The sequence below is a fragment of the Nerophis lumbriciformis genome, linkage group LG15, assembly GCF_033978685.3.
Source record: "Nerophis lumbriciformis linkage group LG15, RoL_Nlum_v2.1, whole genome shotgun sequence".
Taxonomy (NCBI): Eukaryota; Metazoa; Chordata; class Actinopteri; order Syngnathiformes; family Syngnathidae; genus Nerophis; species Nerophis lumbriciformis.
The window spans coordinates 22,278,906-22,302,485 of record NC_084562.2 but is presented as its reverse complement, the minus strand read 5'-3'; the positions used below and the strand labels follow the sequence as shown (position 1 = coordinate 22,302,485).

The following is a 23,580-nucleotide window of genomic DNA, read 5'->3' as shown; positions in this document are numbered from 1 at the left end:
ACTTCAGACGGGCCTGGACATGGGCTGACTTAAGCCACTACGCCGTAGTGTTCTACTGATAGTAGCCTTGGAAACAGTGGTCCAAGCTCTCTTTAGGTCATTCACCAGCTCCTGCCGTGTAGTTCTGGGCTGATTCCTCACTTTTCTTATCATGAGTGATGCCCCACGAGGAGAGATCTTACATGGAGCCCCAGTCCGAGGTAGATTAGCAGTCATGTATAGCATCTTCCATGTTCTAACAATTGCTGCAACAGTTGATCTATTCTCACCAAGCTGCTTCCCAATTGTCCCATAGCCATTTCCATCTTTGTGGAGCTCTACAATTTTGTATCTGGTCCCATTTGACAGCTCTTTGGTCTTGCCCATGGTAGCAGTTGGACCTTGACTGACTGTGGGCTGCACAGGTGACTTTAATGAGCTCAAAGGGGTGGTGGATGGGTGATAAGTTGTGGGGTAAAGTTGATTTTTTTCAAGGGTATACTGACAGCTCTTTGAGAGTCATAATTCTTGCGGATTCTCATGTGTGCAAATACTTATGAACCCCAGTAACATACAAATAAATCATAAAAAAAAATCATACAATGTGATTTCTGGATTTTTCTTTTTAGATTATGTCTCTAACAGTGGAAATACATCCATGATGAAGATTTCAGACCTCTCCTTAATTTGTAAGTGGGAGAACTTGCAAAATTTCAGCGTGTGCAAATACTTGTGGACCTCAATGTATGCAAAGCATCCCTCCCAACAGGTGTACATTATATTCAAAATGTCAAAAATGGCCTAATTCCTCTTGAAAGACAGTAGTCATTATATATTTTAAAAGCGTTAGTCAACACATGTAGATTTTTACTTGACACCTGACACTGCAGTGGGTCTATATTGTTGACAGTGTAATCGTTGTATTATTAGAAGCCAATTGTGACAGTAAGTTGTCCGAAAATAGCATTTGTTTTTTATTATAAAGGTACATTTTATCTACGGTGAGTAATGTCTCTATACCAGGTTACCTTTTTCAAACTTATCCGATGCCAAAATGGAGTGACTCAAAATTCTACACACAATACCCTATAATGACAATGTGAAAAAGTATTTTTTGTAATATATTTTTATCAAATCTATTTAAAATGAAAAACTAAGAAATCCCATGTACACATAAGTATTCACAGCTTTTGCCATGATGCTCTAAAATGAGTTCAGGGGCATCCTGTTTTAACGGGTCATCCCTGAGAGTTTCCTACAGCTTAATTGGAGTCCACCTGTGGTAAAATCAGTTGGTCGGACATGAATTGGAAAGGCACACACCTGTCTTTGTATGAGATCCCACACTTGACAGTGCATGGCAGAGCACAAATTATGCCAACCCTTCTCGAATAGTGGGGCGGGCTTTATCAGTATCATGCTTTCAAACCCCACTAACTAAATGTGCTCGTTGTAGCCCTTAATCCGGAATTCCTTATTTTGATTAAAACCAAAAAAATCAACACATTGTTTTATTTATTTTTGTTTTTTAGGTTAGTTTTTATACAGTATATTGTGCTTCTGACTTAATGTTGCTGATCAAGTTGAATAAGTTATTTATTGAGTTTATTTAATTTTATTATTCAACATCAAATGGTTTAGGTTTGTCAAAAATGCTAAGTTTAAATTACTTTTTTTTTTATTACAGGCACATTGATGCACTTGAAATGTGTTATGTCACAGACTAAAAAACAATGTTAATAAAGTTATTCTTTGTTATAAATGTATCTATTTGTTTATGCTAATAAGGATACAATGGTATGCAGAAGTGTTCTTACAACATTTTACTATCGTGGGGGGCACTTTTTTTTCTTCCTGGGAACAGAAAATAATTGAGAATCACTGAATTATGCTGACAATTTCATTTAATTAAAATTTGTGAGCAAAATACAGTGTATAAAAATTTAGTGCAAAAAAAAATAGTTGCTTCAAATCTCTAGGCCCATTTCCGGTAAATGAAGACCGAAGCACCTCATTAGCTGGTTCTTAGACAGGATCAGTTGTTTGAGTCTTAATATACTGGAAGTGAGTCTTGAATTTTGAAGCAACAAATATTTTTGCACAGAATTTTCCTGCACTGATTTATTTTTTACACAATTTTTTTTTTTAATGGAATTTTTTACACTGAATTTTAGAACAAACAACATTTTTAAGCACACATTTTGCTTACACATTTTTATTCTATGAAACTGTCAGCATGTAAAAAATTCAGTTGACTAAATTCAAAGCAAAACATTAAGTTACATAAATTTACTGTCCAAAAAAATGCTCTTGTAATAGAGACACAAATGAACCTCTATAGGTGCGTGTTAATATACAGTATTAGCATATGGTGCAAAAGTTATTTTACTTGTGAAATGTAATTCAGTCCAAAAACACCAGTTCGACAGTTGATTTGAGCATCAATCAGTAGTTGACAATAATTATTGCTGTACTGAATTTTGGGTTTTGTGAGCTACAATCATCATGTGTGGATGTGAGTTTATAGGATATGGAGTTTTCCTTTTTGAGTATAACGACTAAAGTTACATTTTTCAACAATGTTCAAATGTATTATATGTTGTACTTTTTTGACAGTATTTCAACATATGTATCTTTTTATTCCCGATTACAGATCGGCCAAAACTAGCTGAGAACTACACTGAGGACACCTGGCTGAAGCTGCGAGATGCAGTCAGTGCCATCCAGAACAGCACCTCCATTAAGTACAATCTCGAAGAGCTCTATCAGGTTTGCTGTTTGTTTTATTAGCAACTAATGTAAGCCAATCAGACGTGTTGAGAACCAGTCATAGATTCTGCTCAATCAGCAAGAGTTGTGTGTAATTGCACATAAAGACATTAAATTAGACTTGGGGCTAGGCGATAAACAATATCAATGTTTGTGATACTCGTTAATCGATATTAAAAAAAAATGCATTCGATTAAAAATTTGATATATATATATATATATATATATATATATATATATATATATATATATCATGACTATTTACATTGTAGATTGTCACTGAAGGCATCAAAACTATGACATCTGTGAAGTGAAAACCATTTCAGGTGACTACCTCTTGAAGCTCATCGAGAGAATGCCAAGAGTGTACCAAGCAGTGGCTATTTTGAGGAAACTTCAATATAAAACATGTTTTCAGTTATTTCACCTATTTTTGTTAAGTACATAACCCCACATGTGTTCATTCATAGTTTTGATGCCTTCAGTGACAATCTACAATGTAAAGAATCATGAAAATAAAGAAAACGCATTGAATGAGGAGAAGGTGTGTCCAAACTTTTGGTGTGTGTGTGTGTGTGTGTGTGTGTGTGTGTGTGTGTGTGTGTGTGTGTGTGTGTGTGTGTGTGTGTGTGTGTGTGTGTGTGTTATATATATATATATATATATATATATATATATATTTATATACAGTATATATATAAGTTGTGCAAAGCAAGCTTGGTTGCATGAACCAAGGTTCTCGCTAACACTGATAATAGCCAATCAGGTAACAGTATCGATTTGGTTGCGCCGTCTTGTTGTCGCGCAGTTGATTCTCTGCATGGAGTGAGAAGAGAATTTGCCTGATTTTAATCAGGTAACAGTATCAATTTGGTTGCGCCGTCTTGTTGTCGCGCAGTTGATTCTCTTCATGGAGTGACAAGAGAATTTAAAAATGAAGAAATTGTGGATAAAACAGGAAAAGTCACCTGGATGTTATGGCAGTTTTGGGGATTTTTCCAAAGGGACCGTAGTCAGACCAATGTGGTCTGTAAAGGATGCAAGGCGCTCGTCCCCACCAAGACCGCTAGTACCACACCACCTTAGCCATGCTCACCCTTTAGAGCACAGCTGTAAGTTTCTGGCATTAAACCTGCAGAAAATAGTTATTTTCAGGTTTCTCTATGTTAACATTTTCATACTTTGCACTATTTTCTTACACTTTATTAAGCATTTCTTACATACTTTTTTTTTTTGCACTTTAATTTTAAGAGCTTATTGTTCAGTGTTAAATGTGAAGTGAAGTGAATTATATTTATATAGCGCTTTTTCTCTAGTGACTCAAAGCGCTTTACATAGTGAAACCCAATATCTAAGTCACATTTAAACCAGTGTGGGTGGCACTGGGAGCAGGTGGGTAAAGTGTCTTGCCCAAGGACACAACGGCAGTCACTAGGATGGCGGAAACGGGGCTCGAACCTGGAACCCTCAAGTTGCTGGCACAGCCACTCTACCAACCGAGCTATACGATTTTACAATATTTTTTTTACATTGTTTTCCATGCTTGTGTTGACATTTCCTTTCTTTGGTGCCGTGTTAGCTAAGGAGATTATAATCAGAGGAAAAATATGTTTACATTTCATACATTTTTCCTTATTTCACATAGGTCATAGAAAATATCAGTAATTATTGACATCGACCGATATAAAACACTTATATCGTGATACAGTTTTCAGCCATATCGCCCAGCCCTAGTGTGACAACTGTGTAGCAGTGGTTTTTAAATCGTGGTTCGCGAACAACAAAAATATGTATTATGCAATATTACAGCCATATTTATTAAACAAATAGTTTGATAGGCATCCTTCTCATTGGCATGTACACAATTAACAGATACTATCCATCCTCGCCACTAATTGTGTCCGTCAACTTAGTCAAGTAAAATTTTCATTATAAATGATCTGATGACTTATCTTTGTACCTCCCATATGATTAATGTCGTCATTGTTTTCAGTACTGTCCAATTGAATTGTATTTTTCCTTTCACTTTTCTTCTCGCAGGCTGTGGAGAACCTGTGTTCGTATAAAGTGTCGCCCACGCTGTACAAGCAGTTACGGCAAGTCTGCGAGGATCACGTGCGGGCCCAGATCCACCAGTTTAGAGAATATCCATTTTAATTGAAGTGCTCAACATGCAAAAACATTGTCTCTGTTGTTTGTTGCAAGTAGGGTTGTGTTAGTATAGCATACCTGCCAACTACTCCGGTTTTCCCGTAATTAGTACGGTTTTCATCAACCTATTCCGGGTTACGGTTGCAGTAATAAAAAATACGTTTTTTCATTAATTAAAAAAAAAAATTTTTTTTAAGTTTTATTCACGAAATCGCGTAACAACAATGACAATCGACACTGCTTCCCGTAACTTCCTATCGAGCCATTCCGAATGCCATGCGCGAGGCTATTTATAGCACCGCTGCCAAGCACGAGGCACCAGTTGCCATTGTTTCCAAACGAGCGAACGATCATGGAATCAGCCGGAGAAAAATCGCAAACGAGTCTTAAACCGAAAAGAAAACTGCAGTCATTCCGTGAAGAATATTCAAAAGCCTATCCGGGAATAATGATCTGTTCCAAAAAGGGTGAAAACTACGCGAATTGCACCTTGTGCAGACAAGATTTTTCGATCGGACACGGAGGAATTAGCGATGTAAAAGACCACGTTGGGACAAAAAAAACACAAGTCTAATGCCGTTGCTAGCGATACAAGTGGAAAACTTTCAACGTTTTTCGTCGCCCAAACAGATTCTTTGGATGTGATAAATGCCGAAGTTTTATTTATGATGCTATTGAATTACATTTTAATTAAGTAAACTTATCATAAAGTTACCATATCATTTTTGCAGTATGATCAATCTGATAGAATACATTTGGATTTTAGCCACAAAAAGGTAATGACACCAATGTTATCTATTGGAATTGTTTAGTACTGTTATACTGTTTTAAGTGTTTATACTATTTATGCTTTCAAGTCCAAGTTGAAGAAATCTTGTTAAATGTTGACAGCATAACTACCAAAATACAGAAGTATGTCCTTAATATTTTTGCAGTGCTATTTCTGTTGAAAAGTTAAAATGATTACATTAGAGATGTGATGTGCCACTTTTCAAGTGTCTGATGGCTTAAATTAATTTTCATTAATTTTTCATATTTTGAAATCTTTTGAAAGGCTTACAAAAAAACTACATTTGAATTGTAATTCCATGCTATTGACAGGACTATTAATTTTAATGAAGTTAGCTTACCATGTTTACAGTATGATAATTGTGATAGAAATGTGAATTTTAGGCACAGAATATTTTTTACAATTGAACAAGGCAGTAGATTATACAAGCTTGGACAGAAAGTTAATAATGACACCAATTTTTTTTTTAATGGAATTGTTTAGTACTGTTTTACCATTTGTTTACTGTAAAAAGTGTTTATACTGTTTATACTTTCAATTAACAAATTGAAGTCTTGTGAAAGGTTGACAGGATAACTGGCATTAACTGCCAAAATAATTTCAAACTATTGAGGTTAGCTTACAGAATAAACATGTCAATCAACCCATATGGTTTTTGCTGTAATATTTTTGTTTTGAAAAGTCACTGTGATTGATAGAAAAGTGATGGTTTTAGCAACATTTTAACCTGTCTGAATGCTAATAATCATTTTGCGTCGGGGGGGCCTTGAACCCCCCACCAGGACTTTGTCCTGGACCTACCGGGGCCTGCGGCCCCTGGACCCTGGCTACTAGGTTTTTCTGATTTCAAAAGTTGGCAGGTATGGTATAGTACCGCGATACTAATGAATCATATTCGGTACTCTACCTCCTCTAAAGACGGCGATATCGCTGGTTTTACGAGCAGAGGAGCATGTTCGGCAGCCCACAATCACGGAGTACAAGCAGACACAGTGTGTAGACAGAAAAGGGAGAGCAAACGCATTTTGGCTTAAAAACTGACGATAAAGGTGAAGTTATAACACTGAAACGCCCTCAGGAAGAGGTGCTTTAAGACATGGCTCGCTAGCTCGCAACTAACGTCCAGCCGCAGTCTGCAGTGTTTTAGCTACTTCTAAATCACTAATCCTCGCCTCCATGATGACAAATAAAGTACGTTTCTTACAAGTAATATTATCACTGGAGGACGAGGAATAGCTAAACATGCTTCACTACACACCATAGTAGGATACAATAGCTCACCGGCGCCACAATGTAAACAAACGCCATGGGTGGATCTACACTTGACATCCACTGTAACGATACCAAGTACAGGAGCGTATCTAGTCGATACTATGATTACATCGATATTTTTTAGCATCATAAAATCTTTTTTCGTTTTTAAAAAAAATGTATATTATGTTTATAAACTCAGGAAATATGTCCATGGACACATGAAGACTTTGAATATGACCAATGTATGATCCTGTAACTACTTGGTATCGGATCAATACACAAATTTGTGTTATCATCCAAAACTAATGTAAAGCATCCAAACAACAGAAGAATAAGTGATTATTACATTTTAACAGAAGCGTAGATAGAACATGTTAAAAAAAAACTAGTGTTGTACCGGTACCAAAATGTATTTCGGTACTTTTCTAAATAAAGGGGACCACAAAAAATTGCATTATTGGCTTTATTTTAAACAAAAAAATCTTAGAGTACATTTAACATATGTTTCTTATTGCAGTTTTGTCCTTAAATAAAATAGTGAACATACGAGACAACTTTTCTTTTATTACTAAGTAAGCAAACAAATGCTCCTAATCATTTTCTACCACTTGTCCTTAATAATTTTGACAAAATAAAATGGAAAATGACACAATATAGTCAGCAGCTAAATTAGAAGCATTTGTTTGCTTACTTAGTAATAAAAGAAAAGTTGTCTCGTATGCATACTTGCCAACCCTCCCGAATTTTCCGGGAGACTCCCGAAATTCAGCGCCTCTCCCGAAAACCTCCCGGGACAAATATTCTCCCGAAAATCTCCCGATTTTCAGCCGGAGCTGGAAGCCACGCCCCCTCCAGCTCCATGCGGACCTGAGTGAGGACAGCCTTTTTTCATGACGGGAGGACAACAGGGTGACAAGAACTAAATCATCCAGACTAGAGATAAATTGTATTATTATGTTCCTTTTACCTAAAAATAAATATATATATTAATTAAAAAAAACAAAAACTAAATACATTTTTTTTATATTTTGCTAAAAACATCAAAATTAATTGTATTTTTATTTGTATTTTTTCGTGACTCCTTATTACATCCAGCCATAGAATTATACATTAAAATAAACATATTTGAAATAATTGATTTTAAATTCCATCCATCCATCCATCCATCCATTTTCTACCGCTTATTCCCTTTGGGGTCGCGGGGGGCGCTGGAGCCTATCTCAGCTACAATCGGGCGGAAGGCGGGGTACACCCTGGACAAGTCGCCACCTCATCGCATGAGGTGGCGACTTGAAACATGATTTTAAATTATCATAATAATTCATTTAAAATGACCATATTTAATTATTAAAATAATTGCTTGTTTATCAACAACTTTAGTATTTTATTCATTAAATTTTGAAACTCTCAGAAGCCAAGTTATGTTATATTCCTTAATATTAATTTATGCAAGTTTGAAGTATCAATTATCTAAACACAGTTTTGTTTGCATATTTTCAGGATGTAGAGAGAGAGAGATATATATATATATATATATATATATATATATATATATATATATATATATATATATATATATATATAATATGTATGAAATAATTGACTTGGTGAATTCTAGCTGTCAATATACTCCTCCCCTCTTAACCACGCCCCCAACCATGCCCCGCCCCACCCCCGACCACGCCCCCACCCCCCACCTCCCGAAATCGGAGGTCTCAAGGTTGGCAAGTATGCTCATATGTTCACTATTTTTTGTTAAAATAAAGCCAATAATGCAATTTTTTTGTGGTCCCCTTTATTTAGAAAAGTATCGAAATACATTTTGGCACCGGTACAACCCTAGTTGCAAGGTAGAGATCCTCTTGTATTTTGGAACATCATTTTTGTCAGTAATATTGCAAAAGCAGTTAAGGTATATACTTGAAGAGGGTACAATATGTAGAATATGTTTCCTTAACTTGGAGCTCACAGAGTCTTTGGACAACTTTTCCTACCTGAAGAGGATGAATCGCTGCTGGCAGGATCACTGCAGGCAAACCGTAAGATTTTATGTCTGATAATCACTTCAAACGTCGTCGTGACGGGCATGAATGTTACGTCTCGATTAATTTTGTTTCTCCGACTTTTGCACAGATAATGATCCGAAGCATATTTCTCTTCCTGGATCGTACTTATGTGCTGCAGAGCTCGCTGCTCCCATCTATCTGGTTAGTCTGACTCACTTTGTTAAGGTGAATGGCGGAGACCTAGGTTGTTTGTGTCTCGCAGGGACACGGGGCTGGAGCTGTTCCGGACCCACATTGTAAGTGACAGCGCCGTTCAGAAGCGCACAGTCGACGGCATTTTGGAGCAGATCGAACTGGAGCGCCACGGCGAGACGGCCGACCGCAGTCTGTTGAGGAGCCTGCTGGGAATGCTTTCAGACCTACAGGTACACAATTGACCGAAAATAGAACCAGCACTCGGACTTTCTTTCTTCTCTGAGCCGTTGACCGTCTCGTGTCTTTAAAAGGTGTATAAAGAGTCTTTTGAGGAAAGATTTTTGCTCGAGACAAATCGTCTGTACGCTACAGAGGGACAGCGGTTGATGCAAGAAAGAGATGTGAGTGACAGAATCTATAATGTTAGCCGTTATCCTTGTGCATCAATATAAACGTTTTTTTTTATCTAACCAGGTGCCTGAGTACCTGCACCATGTGGCTCGTCGGTTGGAGGAGGAGAATGATCGTATCGTGAGCTACCTCGACCAGAGCACCCAGTAATACTCACAAACTTACCACTAAAAAACTCAATGCAACACATACCGTATTTTCCGCACTATTAGCCGCACCTAAAAACCACAAATTTACTCAAAAGCTGACAGTGCGGCTTATAACCCGGTGCGCTTTATATATGGATTAATATTAAGATTCATTTTCATAAAGTTTCGGTCTCGCAACTACGGTAAACAGCCGCCATCTTTTTTCCCCGTAGAAGAGGAAGTGCTTCTTCTTCTACGCAAGCAACCGCCAAGGTAAGCACCCGCCCCCATAGAAGAGGAAGCGCTTCTTCTTCTACTGTAAGCAACCACCCGCCCCCGTAGAAGAAGAAGAAGCGCGCGGATATTACGTTTCATTTCCTTTGTGTGTTTACATCTGTAAAGACCACAAAATGGCTCCTACTAAGCGACAGGTTTCCGGTTCATGAAAAGACGCAATCTCTCCATCCGCACACGGACTACTATTTCACAGCAACTGCCTAAAGACTTTCAAGAAAAGCTGGCTACTTTCCGTGCATATTGTAAAAACAAGATAGCTGAAAAAAAGATCCGGCCAGAGAACATTATCAACATGGACGAGGTTCCACTGACTTTTGATATTCCTGTGAACCGCACTGTGGATACAACGGGAGCACGTACGGTGAATATTCGCACCACAGGGAATGAGAAGTCATCCTTCACTGTGGTTCTAAATTGCCATGCTAATGGCCAGAAACTTCCACCCATGGTGATATTCAAAAGGAAGACCTTGCCAAAAGAGACCTTTCCAGCCGGCGTCATCATAAAAGCTAACTTGAAGGGATGGATGGATGAAGAAAAGATGAGCGAGTGGTTAAGGTAAGTTTACGCGAAGAGGCCGGGTGGCTTTTTTCACGCAGCTCCGTCCATGTTGATATACGACTCCATGCGCGCCCACATCACGCTGGTTTTTAATATATTATTAAAGTTTGACTGACCTATCTGACTGTTTTTTTGACATTCCTTTAGCGCAGTTAGATGCGGCTTATAACACGGGGCGGCTTATAGGTGGACAAAGTTTTGAAATATGCCGTTCATTGAAGGCGCGGCTTATAACCCAGGGCGGCTTATGGTGCGGAAAATACGGTACTCACCACCTGTGAGGATAAAAACATCCTTACAATATCAACATATTCAGAGATTTAAAAAAATATATTAGAATTTTTTTTTTAGCTCCCAATATACAGTACCGGTACAGGCCAAAAGTTTGGACACACTTTCTCATTCAATGTGTTTTCTTTATTTTCATGACTATTTACATTGTAGATTGTCACTGAAGGCATCAAAACTATGAATGAACGCATGTGGAGTTATGTACTTAACAAAAAAAGGTGACTACTCATCGAGAGAATGCCAAGAGTGTGCGAAGCTGTAATCAGAGCAAAGTGTCAGGTTGAAACACTGATGACATCTATTAAACAAGACAAGAAGCAAAGAATCAAACAGAGACAGAATTCATCCATCCATCCATTTTCTACCGCTTATTCCCTTTTGGGGTCGCGGGGGGTGCTGGAGCCTATCTCAGCTACAATCGGGCGGAAGGCGGTGCACACCCTGGACAAGTCGCCACCTCATCGCAGGGCCAACACAGATAGACAGACAACATTCACACACTAGGACCAATTTAGTGTTGCCAATCAACCTATCCCCAGGTGCATGTCTTTGGAGGTGGGAGGAAGCCGGAGTACCCGGAGGGAACCCGCGCAGTCACGGGGAGATCATGCAAACTCCACACAGAAAGATCCCGAGCCCGGTTTTGAACCCAAGACTACTCAATTTGGCTCAATTGAGGAGAGACGCCGGGACACTGTACTCTTGTACAGTCTCCAGCACGCTCTGGTGAAAGATTGTACGCCTCCTCCTTTATTTGACTTTCCCTGACCACATGACCATAGCTGCTTCCAAAAGGGAAGTGGGTCGTAAACAGCGTTGCCTTTGGTTACAGAACAGTTCAAAAGAAAAGGTCGTAAACACTTCACAGAAAAGGTCATAAAACAGTTCAAAGAAGAAGTTTTAAAATAGTTCAAAAAGAGGTTCGTAAAATAGTTCAAAAAGGGGTTCGTAAAACAGTTGAAAAAAGAGGTCGGCTGGAGGGGATTCTGGTCCTGTTTCCACTTGGCTTTTATAGTCCTTGGGTCAGACAATATCTTTCTGTTTGATTATAATACATGAAAGAAACAGGAACACCTTCATCTTGCTTCCCCCCTACACAGTGGAGTTTTACGAGCCTTACTCTTGGTAGGTTCAAAGACAGCTTTTGTCTTTTTGCCAGGAACTCATTTCAACACAAAGTATTGTGATAATTTAGATAGAATTATTCTGACACAAAGGGTGGCATTTTTGAAGAAACTAAAATATAAAACATGTTTTCAGTTATTTCACCTTTTTGCATAGTTTTGTTGCTTTCAGGGACAATCTACAATGCAAATAGTCATGAAAATAAAGAAAACGCATTGAATGAGGAGAAGTTGTGTCCAAACTTTTGGCCTGTACTGTATGCGTTCACAAATGTTATCATTACAGTTTAAACCAGGGGTGCCCAAACTTTTTACACTGAGGGCCACAGACTTGCAAATCACACATTTATTTATTAAGGTGCGAGGACCATTTTGCTAGTTTTCACCTTCTAAATTAGTACAATAAACAGATTTGTTTCAAAGAACGAGACAATGCAGTTTTAGTATACATTTTGTGTGAATGCTGAAAAGCCAAAGTTGAACTGAAATACTTATAGTTAGCACGCTGGCCAGATAGCGTCAAATAACAAAATATATGAGCAAAATAAGCTAATAAAGCCAGCGTGCTAACAGTAATATTTTAACACGCCAACAAGAGCATGTTTAAAGTTAGCATTAGTGAAATACCTAAATATATGACACTGGTGTTTATACCTGCTAAATTAGCTATAAAAAAAAGCTAGCATGCTAAATTGCTATCTATACAGTAACATGTGTCAATTAGCAATATATATTAGTCAAGTGTGTACCTTTTTAAAAAAAAAAAAAAAAACAATAATAATAAATAAAAAATGTGCAAAAAGCTAGCATGATAATATTAGACCGGGCTTTCTGCTCCGCCGCTCCCAGTCTGTGGAACGCTCTCCCTGACCACCTGAGGGCACCACAGACTGTAGATGCTTTTAAAAAAAATGCTTCAAAACCCTTCTTTTTAAAAAAGCCTTTTTTTTTTTTTTAGATATATGCATACTAGTTTTAGCTATTTATTTATTTTTTATTATATTTTTATTTTTATTTTTTTTAATACACTGTAGCACTTTGAGGTTGTTTACTCAATGTAAAGTGCTTTTTACAAATAACATTTATTATTATTATTATTATTATTATTATTATTATTATTATTATTATTATTAGCATGCATCAAGTACCAAAATACGACCGAGGTGTAAACCTACAGTATTAGATTTTTTTTTAAAAGCCAGCATACTAAGGTCAACATGTTAAAAGAGATCATTCCTCAAGTATCAAAATATCTGACACTGAGGTCTATACCTGCAAAATTAGAAAAAAAGATAGCATGCTAATATTAGAATGCTACAATTGTTAAAATATTAGCTACGGGCCACACTTTGGACACCCCTGGTTTAAACTGTTTTGTTTATCATTGACTTAATAAATTCTGCTGACTTGACACATCTGAATGCTTTTATTTATATTTTGTTTTCTTTCCTGTCTTGCAGAAAACCTCTTATTAGCTGTGTTGAGAAACAACTTTTAGGAGAGCACATGACTGCAATTCTGCAAAAGGGTACGTCTGCCCAAGTTTTCTGATATATTTTCGTCTGCGTATTTTTGTTCCTACAGTATCATAAGACCATTTGGAAAAACCAAGCACTTATTACGTGGACTTCCTCCATCAAGGCTTGCAGATAAGCCGTTGCCATCATAGGGACTACAGCTGGGGTCTCAAACTTAATTTACGTATGGCCTGGAGGTAGTCGGGATGAGGCTTGGCCACACTAAGTATTGCCTTCAGAATCATATTTTAACCCACCTGACTAGATTTGTTAGCTACTTTTACCAGCAGCTATAGTGACCCTGAGCTTTAAGTCGATATAAATGTAAAATGTAATTATAAAACTTTTTCCCACGAGGCGATCAGAGACACTTCAGCTTGCTTATAGGAAGTTGCTCTTTGTGATGCCCACTGTGAGTTTTTGTCATTTTTGTGTTTGCACAGTCATTGTAGTTCAGAATCAGAATACCTTTATTGTCATTGTATGGAAACAACAAAATTGGACAGCAATCCAGCGCAGTGCTTTTAAAACAAACCTACATAAAATAGTCTTAAGACAACAACAATAATAAAACAATTTAAAATTAACAAACATAATAAAATGTTAAAAACATATTGCACAGTAGATCTTTATCAGAGGTAAGCAAGTAATAAAGTGGTGAGTTTTCAGGTAAGTGCAGAGTTTAGGGCAATAACAGAAACTGTTTTTCAGTCTATTTGTCCTTGCTTTGATGGTCTTATAGCGCTTCCCTGAGGGCAAGAGTTCAAGCCAGTGGTGACCTAGGTGGGATGAGTCCCTGAGGATGCTGTCTGCTCTCCTGTTGCAGTGTTTCTTATGCAGGTCCTCTAGAGATGTAAGAGGACATGCGGTGATCCTCTGGGCCGCGTTTATGACCCCCTGTAATCTCATTCTCTGCCACCGTGCAGCTAGAAAACCACACGTAGATGCCGCATACCTGCCAACTACTCCGGTTTTCCCGTAATTAGTACGGTTTTCATCAACCTATTCCGGGTTACGGTTGCAGTGATAAAAAATACGGTTTTTCATTAATTAAAAAAATATATTTAAAAAAAAGTTTTATTCACGAAATCGCGTAACAACAATGACAATCGACACTGCTTCCCGTAACTTCCTATCGAGCCATTCCGAATGCCATGCGCGAGGCTATTTATAGCACCGCTGCCAAGCACGAGGCACCAGTTGTATGGCGTCACATTAGTGCCAAAAATACGAGCGCATAAAAACTGTTATCGCGCGCTGATTCTCCACTTCGTGCGCGCGCGCGCGACACCATTTTTCGCGCGCGCGGTGCCTTTCTGTGCGCTCTCTGTGTACTCCTGGCATCTCTCCTTGCGCTGTCATGTTTCTTTTTGGCACTTTGGGGGCGGGTATGCTTAGACGGCCCCTCCTTTCTGATTGGTCAGGCGAAAAACGCTGAAAAATGCTCAGAGCCAATCAGAAGTATAGCAGGGCGGGTCATCGTCAATATGTATCAAGATTTACGGAGGAAGAAGTGGATAAAAAAATGTCGCGCGCTGATGAAGGTTATTTCATACCACATAAACACAATACAGGGTAATACAAAATGTGACCCAAATAAATAATAAGACAACAAACACCATAATCACATCTTTCAGCCAGAACTGGTCCACCAGCAATAACATCCAACCATAACATTATTTTATATTTTCACTTCTTCTTGAACATTTGTTTTCTAATTTATGGAATTTCTTTTGATTCAGCCATAAAATTAATGAAATAATCTTTGAATTTTGTTTTTAAAATGTTAAAAATAGCTTTTAATAATGTATTCTGAAACAGTTTAAAATAATCAGAGAACTGACTAACACTGACCCTACACAGCTATGTTGCACAATTAAGTCTTCTTTTTTTTTTTAAAGCGAAAGAGGTAATTTCAACAGGTACAGCATCCTATGTCATATCTACATGTAATAAGATTTGTAACAAGGCAAACCGTTTGTAAATTGGTCGAAAATCGAGCAAGTTATGGTAATTTAATTAGTACATGTACCATTGACATCAATGTAATGATTGAGGCTAGATGTCCGAGGTAAGATGGCTACAACGTTGCTACACTGGAGAATGATTGGTCATATGAAAAATGCTCACAGCCAATCAGAAAGAAGGGGCCGTCTAAGCATACCCGCCCCCAAAGTGCCAAAAAGAAACATGACAGCGCGAGGAGAGATGCCAGGAGTACACAGAGAGCGCGCAGAAAGGCGTCGCGCGTGCGCTAGAGATGCGCGGATAGGCAATTATTTCATCCGCAACCGCATCAGAAAGTCGTCAACCATCCGCCATCCACCCGATGTAACATTTGATCAGAACCGCACCCGCCCGTTTTTATATATCTAATATAGACGATGCAAGGCATTAGTGAGGTTATAAAGCTTTTGCCTGTTAAAGAAAGGAGACTGATCCAATGCAGCACAGACATTCGCGTGCCACGCTGTCACGACCCAGACGCACACCAGTGCGCAATCATATGGGAGCCGCGCTGAGCGCACCTCCAAGCGCGTCTCGCTGCCGGCGACGGCCGGGTATGGGCCCGACGCTCCAGCGCCATCCATTTTCAGGGCTAGTTGATTCGGCAGGTGGGTTGTTACACACTCCTTAGCGGGTTCCGACTTCCATGGCCACCGTCCTGCTGTCTATATCAACCAGGGTGAGCCCCACCCCTTTCGTGAGCGCACTGCGCGCGGAGTGACCCCTGTTACGCGCCCCCGGCAACAGGGGTGGCGGGCAGGTAAGCTGCGCGGGCGGAGCGCGCGGAGTGACCCCGCGGAGTGACCCCTGTTACGAGTCCCCGGCCACGGGGGTGGCGGGCAGGTAAGCTGCTTACCTGCTGCGCGTGACGCCGGCCGCGGCGAAGGCGGACGAGGCGGGGTGTCGGTGCGGTGGGCGCGGTGGTGACCCTGGACGTGCGTCGGGCCCTTCTCGCGGATCGCCTCAGCTACGACTCCCGGTGGGGCCCTCTCGGGGGAAGGGGCCTCGGTCCCGGACCCCGGCGAGGCGTCCCTTCTCCGCTCCGTAAAAGTGTCCATCTCTTTTTCTTTTTTTTCTTCTGTTGTGGCATATGCAGCAGGTGCCTGCTCGTTTTTCGTATGTGGGTAACAACATTTAACTATGTATATATATTTCCCAATTGGTTTAACTGCCACCCGCCTGAATCTATTTAAAATCTAATTTTTTTTTATTTCAACCGCCCGACCCGACCCGCGGATAAAATCTAATTTTTTTTAATTTCATCCGCCCGATCCGCGGATAGTCCGCGGACTCCGCGGTTGTGCCCGTAAACCGCGCATCTGTAGCGCGCGCAGAAAGGCACCACGCGCGCGCAGAAAGGCACCACGCGCGCGCAAAATGGTGTTGCGCGCGCGCACGAAGTGGAGAATCAGCGCGCGATAACAGTTTTTATGCGCTCGGATTTTTGGCACTAATGTGACGCCATACAGTTGCCATTGTTTCCAAACGAGCGAACGATCATGGAATCAGCCGGAGAAAAATCGCAAACGAGTCTTAAACCGAAAAGAAAACTGCAGTCATTCCGTGAAGAATATTCAAAAGCCTATCCGGGAATAATTATCCGTTCCAAAAAGGGTGAAAACTACGCGAATTGCACCTTGTGCAGACAAGATTTTTCGATCGGACGCGGAGGAATTAGCGATGTAAAAGACCACGTTGGGACAAAAAAACACAAGTCTAATGCCGTTGCTAGCGATACAAGTGGAAAACTTTCAACGTTTTTCGTCGACCAAACAGTGATGGTTTTAGCAACATTTTAACCTGTCTGAATGCTAATACCGGTAATCATTTTGCGTCGGGGGGCTTCCCTGAACCCCCCACCAGGACTTTGTCCTGGACCTACCGGGGCCTGCGGCCCCTGGACCCTGGCTACTAGGTTTTTCTGATTTCAAAAGTTGGCAGGTATGATGCCGTGTAGTTACTGTCAAGTAGGAGTCAAGATTGCCAGAATACATTCATGTGGGCTGCAATTACACGAAGCAAAGGGCCACAGTTCACAAACCACCGATCAGTATCGGCCTGGTTCGTGAAAAAGTAAATGATCGGCCTTTGTCGATTAATGCTTTTCAATGTCAGTTACATAAACCGAACCCCTCTTGCTAATATTTTATTTACTTTTCGTCCCCCGGCTGACAGGTGACTAGCCGTTAAACTGTGTATGTCCTGTGTAACTGTGGGGTTGCTCCCCTATGTTAATAATCATCACCTCCATTGCGGCATATGTCTTAAGTACACCGATAGCAAGCCAGGATAATAGCTAAGCTAACCGCTAACTTAGTTTGAAGTGCTTAGTAGACCTACTCAGTGGCCTAGTGGTTAGAGTGTCCGCCCTGAGATTGGTAGGTTGTGAGTTCAAACCCCGGCCGGGTCATACCAAAGACTATAAAAATGGGACCCATTACCTCCCTGCTTGGCACTCAGCATCAAGGGTTGGAATTGGGGGTTAAATCACCAAAATGATTCCCGGGCGCGGCCACCGCTGCTGCCCACTGCTCCCCTCACCTCCCAGGGGGTGATCAAGGGTGATGGGTCAAATGCAGAGAATAATCTCGCCACACCTAGTGTGTGTGTGACAATCATTGGTACTTTAACTTTAACTTTTAGAGTTTAAGATGTGTAGATTTAACAGCGTTACAGCAGAAAGTAAGTAGCTATTAACAGGAAATTAATAAGTACAAATAAGAGTCTGGATTAAAGAGACGTTAATACAACAACAACTGTGCTCTGTTGGTGTGTTAGTACTGTCACAGCCAGGAGTACACCACCCGTAAGGGAAGGGCCTGACTTGACTGATTGGATTGACATTTTTATTTTCTCAAAATCATTTTTTTTTATTGTTTACAAACTCTGGGAATAATTTCCTGGACAGAGGAGGATTTTGAGGTCAAAAACCAAGGGACTTCAATGAGTACTACATGGTAGTTTTGGCTTTTCTTTAGTTGTGTACTATTTACTTTGTTTTGCCCAAACATTTGCATGCAATACAAGGGAACAAGGAAGTAGTTTAGATATGGTGTTGATATTCTTAAAAGGCCATAAACAGTTGATACTTGTGATCGGTATTGGTATGGGCTGATCTCACCCATGAAAGAAGTTTGGACACACCTTCTCATTTCAATGTGTTTTCTTTATTTTCATGACTATTTTACATTGTAGATTGTCACTGAAGGCATCACAACTATGACACCTGTAGTGTGAAGTGAAAACCATTTCAGGTGACTACCTCTTGAAGCTCATCGAGAGAATGCCAAGAGTGTGCAAAGCGGTAATCAGAGCAAAGAGTGGCTATTTTGAAGAAACTAGAATATAAAAGATGTTTTCAGTTATTTCACCTTTTTTTTTGTTAAGTACATAACTCCACATGTGTTCATAGTTCATAGTTTTGATGCCTTCAGGGACAATCTACAATGTAAATGGTAATGAAAATAAAGAAAACGCATTGAATGAGAAGGTGTGTCCAAACTTTTGGCCTGTACTATATATCGGAATCGGCAGCATAAAATCCTTATTGAAACATTCCTAAAAATATAGCTTATAATGACGTTTTGTGTGACATATTTTACAGGTTTGAGCGTTTTGTTAGATGAGAACCGAGTGGCTGAGCTGGCACTCCTTTACCAACTGCTTAGTAAGGTGAAGGGAGGACTGCCCACGTTACTGCAGTTTTGGAGGGACTACATCAAGGTATCGTCATTGTCACGGAAAGCCTTAAGATGTTCTTTCTTTGTTCCTACCAATGCGTTGTGCCTATCGCTGTAGACATTTGGTGGAGAGATTGTCTGCACGCCAGAGAAGGACAAGGACATGGTACAGGAGCTGCTGGATTTTAAGGACAAGATGGACAATGTGACACAGTGTTGCTTTACACGGAACGAGGGATTCATCAATGCCATGAAGGAGGCCTTTGAGACGTTCATCAACAAAAGGCCCAACAAACCCGCAGAACTAATTGGTACGTCGGCCTTCAGAATGGACACGTTGTGACAGGCACGACTGTAGCCTTGTTTATAACAGCTTTTTGTTCAACTATTTCACTTGTTTCTTTTCAGCTAAATATGTGGATTCTAAGTTAAGAGCTGGCAACAAGGAGGCTACAGAAGAGGAGCTGGAGAGAATTCTCGACAAGATAATGATAATATTCCGTTTCATACATGGTGAGTTGCCAGTATTTTGTTTTTCAATTTTTTTTGCATTGAACAAGTTATGATACAATCTACCACAAAGACACACCTGTGTGAAGTTGGCGCCTTTTATCATTGAAAATATTAAAATAACACTGCCATTTGTTTGTGTCGTCACGGTTTTTGTTATTCAAAAATACATTGTGTCCCACTCATTTGTGCTGCAAAATGTTTTTGTCATTATAGTTTTTATGTTATTAACATGTTATTATTCATAACAGCCTCCCAACTATGTCAAAATTTCCCCCAAATGGTCTCTTCTTTTCTACATTTTTGCTGCAAAAATGCTTTGTTAAACTAATATAGTTTTTGGTAATTGTGTTACCACGATATTCATAGTAATTTAGTCAAAATCTCCCCAAATTTGTCACATTTGTTTTCTACATTTGTGCTGCAGAAACGTTTTGTTAAACAATTTAGTTTTTGTTATCAATGTGTTACTACGATATTCATAACCAAATTGTCAAAATCTCCCCAAAATTTACGCATTATTTTTTTCTACCTTTGTGCTGCAAAAATGTTTTATTAAACTATTATAGTTGTTCTGTTAACATGTTCATAGCATCCCCCACTCTCACACCTTGTCAAAGCCTCCCCAATCATTTGTGCTGCAAAATGTTTGTCATTATAGTTTTTATGTTATTAACATGTTATTATTGATAACCAGCCTACCAACCATGTCAAAAACTCCCTAAAATTGTCCCAGTATTTTTTCTACGTTTGTGCTGCAAAAATGTTTTGTTCGGACTATACTCGCAGTTTTTTTCATAGTTTGGCCGGGGGTGCGGCTTATACTCACGAGCGACTTACAGTGGGGCAAAAAAGTATTTAGTCAGCCACCGATTGTGCAAGTTCTCCCACTTAAAATGATGACAGAGGTCTGTAATTTTCATCATAGGTACACTTCAACTGTGAGAGACAGAATGTGAAAAAAAAAATCCAGGAATTCACATTGTAGGATTTTTAAAGAATTTATTTGTAAATTATGGTGGAAAATAAGTATTTGGTCACTTCAAACAAGGAAGATCTCTGGCTCTCACAGACCTGTAACTTCTTCCTTAAGAAGCTCTTCTGTCTTCCACTCGTTACCTGTATTAATGGCACCTATTTGAACTCGTTATCTGTATAAAAGACACTTGTCCACAACCTCAAACAGTCAGACTCCAAACTCCACTATGGCCAAGACCAAAGAGCTGTCGAAGGACACCAGGAAAAGAATTGCAGACCTGCACCAGACTGTGAAGAGTGAATCTACAATAGGCAAGCAGCTTGGTGTGAAAAAATCAACTGTGGGAGCAATTATCAGAAAATGGAAGACATACAAGACCACTGATAATCTCCCTCGATCTGGGGCTCCACGTAAGATCTCATCCCGTGGGGTCAAAATGATCATGAGAACGGTGAGCAAAAATCCCAGAACCACATGGGGGGACCTGGTGAATGACCTGCAGAGAGCTGGGACCAAAGTAACAAAGGTTACCATCAGTAACACACTACGCCGACAGGGAATCAAATCCTGCAGTGCCAGACGTGTCCCCCTGCTTAACCCAGTGCATGTCCAGGCCCGTCTGAAGTTTGCCAGAGAGCACATGGATGATACAGCAGAGGATTGGGAGAATGTCATGTGGTCAGATGAAACCAAAATAGAACTTTTTGGTATAAACTCAACTCGTCGTGTTTGGAGGAAGAAGAATACTGAGTTGCATCCCAAGAACACCATACCTACTGTGAAGCATGGGGCTGGAAACATCATGCTTTGGGGCTGTTTTTCTGCTCTGGGGACAGGCCGACTGATCCGTGTTAAGGAAAGAATGAATGGGGCCATGTATCGTGAGATTTTGAGCCAAAACCTCCTTCCATCAGTGAGAGCTTTGGAGATGAAACGTGGCTGGGTCTTCCAGCATGACAATGATCCCAAACACACCGCCCGGGCAACGAAGGAGTGGCTCCGTAAGAAGCATTTGAAAGTCCTGGAGTGGCCTAGCCAGTCTCCAGACCTCAACCCCATAGAAAATCTGTGGAGGGAGTTGAAAGTCCGTGTTGCTGGGCGACAGCCCCAAAACATCACTGCTCTCGAGAAGATCTGCATGGAGGAATGGGCCAAAATACCAGCTACTGTGTGTGCAAACCTGGTAAAGACCTATAGTAATCGTTTGACCTCTGTTATTGCCAACAAAGGTTATTGAGTTGAATTTTTGTTATTGACCAAATACTTATTTTCCACCATAATTTACAAATAAATTCTTTAAAAATCCTACAATGTGAATTCCTGGATTTTTTTTCACATTCTGTCTCTCACAGTTGAAGTGTACCTATGATGAAAATTACAGACCTCTGTCATCATTTTAAGTGGGAGAACTTGCACAATCGGTGGCTGACTAAATACTTTTTTGCCCCACTGTATGTGTGAAATGATTAACACATTACCGTAAAATATCAAATAATATTATTTAGCGCATTCACGTAAGAGACTAGACGTAAAAGATTTCATGGGATTTAGCGATTAGGAGTGACAGATTGTTTGGTAAACGTATAGCATGTTCTATATGTTATAGTTATTTGAATGACTCTTACCATAATATGTTACGTTAACATACCAGGCACTAGAGATGCGAGGTTTGCGGACACAACCGCGGATTATCCGCGGGTCGGGCGGTTGAAATAAAAAAAAATTAGATTTTATCCGCGGGTCGGGTCGGGCGGTTGAAATAAAAAAAAATTAGATTTTAAATAGATTCAGGCGGGTGGCAGTTAAACCAATTCGGAAATATATATACATAGTTAAATGTTGTTACCCACATACGAAAAACGAGCAGGCACCTGCAGCACGCCACAACAGAAGAAGAAAAAAAAAAAGAGATGGCAACGCCGGCAGCAAACGTGGTACGCGACAAACTAAAAAAGGGAATACTAAAGACCAGGGGAAAAAAAGGCCAAAAAAGTTCAGCGTGGACTCGTTTTTATGAGGTTGTAAATCAGGATGATAGTAATGCTGGCTACGTGATTTGCAAGAGCTGCGACGCTGTTTATGTCTACGACAGTCACAAAACCGGGACATCTAACATGGTGCATCACATTTATGCAAAACCCCGAACCTCCACAAACACCCTGAGCATGAGCAGTTTCGTCCGCCGTGATCCCAGAAGAGTGCCACAGGATGTTAAAACAAGATAGAACGCAGCTGCCTGCAGCAGTTTGAGTGGCGCGAGCGCACTTGGAGGTGCGCTCAAACGGCTCCCAGATGATTGCGCACTGGTGTGCGTCTGGGCCGTGACAGCGTGGCACGCATTGAATGTCTCTGCTAAATTGGATCAGTCTCCTTTCTTTAACAGGCAAAAGCTTTATAACCTCACTAATGCCTTGCATCGTCTATATTAGATATATAACAACGGACGGGTGGCGGATGGCGGGCGGGTGCGGTTTTGATTAAATGTTAGTTCGGGTGGATGGCGGATGGTTGACGACTTTTGTGATGCGGTTGCGGATTAAATAATTGCCTATCCGCGCATCTCTACCAGGCACGTTCTCAGTTGGTTATTTATGCGTCATATACAGTAACATACACTTATTCAGCCTGTTGTTCACTATTCTTTATTTATTTTAAATTGCCTTTCAAATGTCTATTCCTGGTGTTTGGTATTATCAAATAAATTTCCCCAAAAAATGCGACTTATATGTTTTTTTCCTTCCTTATTATGCATTTTCGGCTGGTGCGACTTATACTCCAGGAGCGACTTATACTCCGAAAAATACGGTAGTATAGTTTTAGTTATTAACGTGTGACTACGATATTCATAACCAGCCCCCCCCCCAAACTTGTCAAAATCTCTCACAAATTGTCGCATTATTTTTTTCTACGTTTGTGCTGCAAAAACGTTTA

At 39.9% G+C, this 23,580-nt stretch overlaps 1 protein-coding gene across 1 annotated transcript in view; it reads left to right on the top strand.

Annotated features, from left to right (window-relative positions):
• cul4a (cullin 4A) overlaps positions 1-23,580 on the top strand; it is a 40,615-nt gene that overhangs the window by 6,000 nt on the left and 11,035 nt on the right. Inside the window, exons 3-13 of the mRNA XM_072914804.1 lie at positions 2,633-2,748; positions 4,789-4,893; positions 8,914-8,982; positions 9,077-9,150; positions 9,212-9,374; positions 9,456-9,545; positions 9,619-9,701; positions 13,417-13,484; positions 19,085-19,203; positions 19,279-19,471; positions 19,569-19,673. Coding sequence (XP_072770905.1) covers positions 2,633-2,748; positions 4,789-4,893; positions 8,914-8,982; positions 9,077-9,150; positions 9,212-9,374; positions 9,456-9,545; positions 9,619-9,701; positions 13,417-13,484; positions 19,085-19,203; positions 19,279-19,471; positions 19,569-19,673 — 1,185 coding nt within the window. The remainder of the gene's footprint in view (positions 1-2,632; positions 2,749-4,788; positions 4,894-8,913; positions 8,983-9,076; positions 9,151-9,211; positions 9,375-9,455; positions 9,546-9,618; positions 9,702-13,416; positions 13,485-19,084; positions 19,204-19,278; positions 19,472-19,568; positions 19,674-23,580) is intronic.